Consider the following 5,282-nt stretch of genomic DNA (forward strand, 5'->3'; position numbering starts at 1 on the left):
GCAATAAATCCGAAAGTACAAATTGATGAATTTTTAAAAAAAAAAATTTTGGAAAATTTTAACTATTTTATGATTTTTTGAAAAAAAAAATATTTGTATTTTTTTTTAAATTGATGAATTTTTTAAAAACTTATTTTTGAATTTTTTTATATAATTGGGGATTTTTAAAATTTTTGCAAAAATTATGATTTTTTTTTTATAAAATTTTAGATTTTTTGTGAAATTGAAAATCAAAGGCTAAATCGAAAATTAGACCCTTTGATTTGCATCAAATGATTTTTTGCCATTTATTTTTCAATGTTGATTACTATTTTTTTATCTTTTCTATTTCTGTCAACCACTAACCTGAAATTTTATCTTAAAAATCACTCTTTTCTTAAATGGTTAACACGAACAAAAGAAAATTAAATATGCAATAAAATGGAAAAATATGCTAAATATATGCATTTAAAAGAAAAATATGGAAAATATGTATTTATAACAAAATATGCAAAAACAAATCGATGCCATTTTGTTGCAAATTCTTCGATTCGGAAAGATAAATTGTCAAAAGTGATTTTGAGTTACTGACTACAAACATGCATTTGCATAGAAATCCTTGCCCTGATAAAAAATATCCATTTTTCGTATATATTTGCATTTATTTACGGAATTCTTTTTTCTTTTTGATTTATTATTTTTTATAAATATTAAAATACATTTAATTTTTTATACATAATTTGACTTTCAAGTTTCAATCATTATTCACAATAATACTAACTGAAAGTTAAATAACGTTTGCTTACTGTTAATGATAGTTCCTAACTTGCTGTTAAGGATTCTTGTTACATTAATTGGAAGTTAGGTAACTACTTGTTAAATTTAACCTTATTTTGTGTTAACGGCCATAAGTCTGTGAATTTCAGAAATAATAATGTTATTTATAAATAAACTTATAAAGTAATTCTCTATATTTTCCTCGAACTTTAAAAAAAAAAGTATTCCTGATCAAACCTACCAAAAACAAATTCAGACTACCATCCTACCAAACTGAAAAAATCCTACCAAAGCCCAAAACCGCACCGCTGATTGTATCACTCATACTTATGTATCTATGTATGTGTGAAAAGAGAAAAATATTCGTTTACTTTTATCCTTTCCAACAACAAACATAAGCTATTGTATTATAATACAATAATACACTCGATACAACAGGGGGTTTTGTGAATTGAACATCTATGTACAATGTACATACCTATTTACATATATTTACATTTATGTACATACATATATTTAAACAAAATGTTAAAGTCCCTTATTTATTTGAATTAAAAAACATTTACATACATAAATTTGATTTAATAATGATTTTGAAATTAGAATGTTTAAATTTTAACATACAATGATGATATTACATATTTAGTTTAATTTGATAAATTCTTTATCATCTACAATCCGAAATACGTCATCACGAAAATGTAGCAAATCGTCTAAAAATCTTCTACTGCTTTCGTTGTGCAAGGCAGTCATCACTGGTTTAATATTTTCGATATGCGCTGTTTCTGCCAAATCGTTGTAGTAAAAACCCTAAGTAAATAGTGAGAAATATAAATAAATAAATAAAATTAGTTTACACCAATAAAATTATTTTAAATCTACATACATTTATTAATGCATTTTTTTAAATGAGAGGTAAAGATGCAAAGGCGGCTGCAATGTCCATTTACTGAAGTCAATATGCCATAAAAATGCAATATAAATCAGTGGTCAAAAACTATCGATTGAAGCTTTTGATTTGCTCTCATTATGAGAATTGACTTTATGAAAACTATTTTTACTGATTATTTTTTATTAAGTGTTTTGAAAAATGTTTTGTTTTCAATTTAAAAGAGTTTGAATTTAGCCATAGTAAAATATGTACTTTTTATTCAAAAATTATATGATTAATATTTTTCTATTTGGATAAAGCAAACACAGCAATATCTAAAACCTCTATATGAATTTGGTTCAAATACTGAAATACTGAGTTACAAAACATATAATATAATAAATATTAGAATCTTTAGAGATATTGGTTTTTCACTTTTATAGCAGAAACTAAAAAAATGTGGCCATTGCAGCCTTTGCTTCTACACCACTCACATGATATTTTACATCCCGATATAGTTTTGACATGAAAAAGGCCAAACATTTTTTTTTTTTACGAAAAAAGCCTAAATTTGCATTATATACGAAACATTCCCATTCAACATACCTGCTCTTCGCCCATCATATGAGCTTGACGTTTTTTTAAGCCTTTAGCAAAACGCTGCTTCATTTTATCTTTTGTATCCTCTAGCATTTCATTTTGGCTGGGTAGATTTTGACGATCCGTCCAATATGTTAAAACGAATCTAGCTTGCAAATCACACATTTGAGCCGCACACACATAATACGGTATACCAATAAACGCCATTGAGGGATGGCGTATATTGAGACAGTGTTTATACAGGTGTTTCACATAATTATCATCCACATAAATACCACAGTCTGCAGATAAGAATGGAAACGCATATTTGTAGCCAGTGCAATAAAACAGTATCGAATATTTATCACATGAATTGTCTTTGAAATAAATTGTGTCGCCTTCGATATGGGATACATCAGGTTTCTGATTTACATTTGATTTGAATATTGTCTTGGGTGCTTCTGGCATGTGATGGCTGAGTGTAACTTTTTTAGCTACTTTCGATATTTCATTGCATAAATCCATGCCACTTGGTCCGGCACCAATAATCAGTACGGTTTGATCTATATAAGAAAATGGTAGTAATACGAGTATGAATATAAAAAATTAACAGTTGAAAATATCGCTCATAAGCATCAATCAATAACGGCATAAACTGACATTGAAAAAAATATTTTAAAACAGTATACATTTCAAATATGTATTGCTATTTTGAGTTATGACACGGTATTGTCGTTAAAAAGCGTTATGTACATTAGGATGGCCCTAAAAATTATTAACTAAACAAATTTATTTGAAGTTTCGTGTTTCTTTAAAAAAATTTTAAAAATTAATTTCCATATTCATAATAAAATTTTAAAGTTGTAAAACAAAATTTTCATACAAAATTAGTTTTATAAACCTTTGATAAATTAAAAAATTTATTACGAATTCCAATTAAAAATAGTTTTTGTATTTCATAATATTAAAATTTTCTGAATTTCGCAATGGCACAAAAAAAGAAATCGATTTCATTATCCAAAAAGTTAATAGTTAGTTTTAGTTACTAATGAACAATAAAAGAACCATCCAAATCAAATCTAGGGCATTTCTAATTTACCTTTAAACCTGTTTGCATTTTTATAATCATGGCTGTGGATTTGTAATCCTGTAAAAGTATCCGATCCCTCGACCCTGGGATATGAAGGAGTATGATAGTGACCATTGCATACCATTACATAATCGTAGGATAGAAAATCTACACTCTGATTTTCTAAATTTTTCACAATCACCTAAAATGAAAAACGGAAAAAGTGTTAACTATAAATCTACCTAGTAAAGGGTAAAGGGTGTTTTTTAAAGCCCGACAGAACTTGAAATTGTAAAAAATAATACAAAAAAGTAAACTTTAATAAAAAAAAAATTCAAAATTTATTTGAAATGTCAACATATGGATGGCATTATCATTGGAGTTGATTAATTAATTGACCAATCGTCTTGTAAGTAGCCAACAAGTTTTATTTATCCATTCCCCATGTGCTCTCGGCTAGAACTTTGAGAACTTTGTTTCTACTTCGCAATTTATGCGTCTTTGCAGTGGCATGAGCTGAGAAGGTAAATAGGCTGTCAAAGGTGACCGACCGACAACATTTTTGGGTGGTGCACAGTCGAAATTTGAATTTACCTCGTTCGTCCAGGTGCTAAAGAGTACTGCTGATGATATCTGCAGGTTACTTGCAGTAAATAAATTATGTATTTTGCCTAGATAACTATTCACTCGATCACATAGATCATCATTATGCTGCAGTCGTCCGCTTATGATATCACTTCAACTCCTTGTGTAGGTGCGGGGAGTTAAGAGTTTATCAGGAGTGGCGACAGTGGTCCTGAGAAACTCCTTGTTTAACTCGACGTGGTGGTGAGTGTTTGTGTCTAAACTCTACAAACGACTGGCCACCACTAAGATAATAATAAAATATGTTGCTTTTGGAAAAGACCTTATAATATAATAATCATTTTGTTTTTCCTCTCTAAATTTTGAATTGTTCTGCTGAAAATAGTACAATAAGAAAAAAAAACGAAGAATAATTATCCGTTTTCGGTTTTGGGCCTTGATAACAACATTCCATCCATCCTAATGGACTTTAAAGAGCAAGAGAAATGCGAGAAAAAAATGTGTACGTTCATATTTGATTCGTGTGTGTTTTTTTGTTTAATTAAGCATTCAGAACTCGTATTAAATGTATTTCAGATTTATTTCTTAAGCTTTAGAAATGTTTTTAAGATTGCTTTGAAATACATACATACATATTTACATGTGTATTTTAGTATGTATGAATCCGTATTAAACATGAACCTCAAATTGTGGAGCCAATGGAAACCTCTACAAGATATGAATTAAAACTTACGAAATTGAAGCAAATTTACTATTTTTTTTTTAATTCAACAATAGATAGGGATAGAAATATATTTGTTTGATATACATATTTCCAGTTCATATATTCACATTATCGGATTGGCTACAAATTCTGCATTAGTTTTATTTACTAAAGGTCTTATATACAAAAATAAATAAATGATAAGGAAAATATTATAAACAAAAGCATACCTGCCATGTATTGTTTCTAGCTGGCGTTATTCTTATAACATAATGCAACAATTTGATGTATTGTAGCAAATTGTGTTCACTACAGTAATCGTTTAAAAATGTCTCTATGACCCGCGATGGCACATACGACTCTTCTGTGCGTTCAATGGAAAAGTCAGGATAGCCCATAACCTCTTTTGGCAGATTGGTTCGGAGGCCCTGATACATGCTGCTGTGAACATCAATGCCATATTCATCGGTTCCTATCTTATCCGTATATACCCATGTGCCTCCTACGCTATTTGTCTGCTCGTAAAGGGTTACACTAAACCCGTCCTCTAATGCTCTACGGGCAGCGCAGAGACCCGCGGTACCAGCTCCAACTATGCAGACTCGTTTCATTTTTACAACTAATTCATTTAAAAAGATTCTTATTTAATTGATGACATGCTAACTACTTAATCTTGCAAATAAAACTAATGATAACAGAAGAAAAACAATAATCATAAA

At 29.1% G+C, this 5,282-nt stretch overlaps 1 protein-coding gene across 1 annotated transcript; it reads right to left on the reverse strand.

Annotated features, from left to right (window-relative positions):
• Nucleotides 1-1,317: 1,317 nt before the first annotated feature.
• Nucleotides 1,318-5,282, reverse strand: Fmo-1 (Flavin-containing monooxygenase 1). Its single transcript, XM_065511596.1, has 4 exons — nt 4,794-5,282; nt 3,306-3,477; nt 2,234-2,769; nt 1,318-1,566 (listed from the first exon to the last, which is right to left on the reverse strand). The coding sequence occupies exons 1-4, from the start codon at nt 5,172-5,174 to the stop codon at nt 1,399-1,401; spliced, it is 1,257 nt and encodes a 418-aa protein (XP_065367668.1). The 5' UTR covers nt 5,175-5,282; the 3' UTR covers nt 1,318-1,398.

The sequence above is a fragment of the Calliphora vicina genome, chromosome 5, assembly GCF_958450345.1.
Source record: "Calliphora vicina chromosome 5, idCalVici1.1, whole genome shotgun sequence".
NCBI lineage: Eukaryota > Metazoa > Arthropoda > Insecta > Diptera > Calliphoridae > Calliphora > Calliphora vicina.

Bases quoted from the DNA above. Each gene is read 5' to 3' on its own strand.
- Fmo-1 (XM_065511596.1), bottom strand. From the start codon at position 5,174: ATGAAACGAGTCTGCATAGTTGGAGCTGGTACCGCGGGTCTCTGCGCT. The intron at 2,770-3,305 runs GTAAATTAGAAA...TTTCTTATATAG, and splicing joins AAATGCAAACAGGTTTAAAG to ATCAAACCGTACTGATTATT. The intron at 1,567-2,233 runs GTATGTTGAATG...CTATTTACTTAG, and splicing joins ATATGATGGGCGAAGAGCAG to GGTTTTTACTACAACGATTT.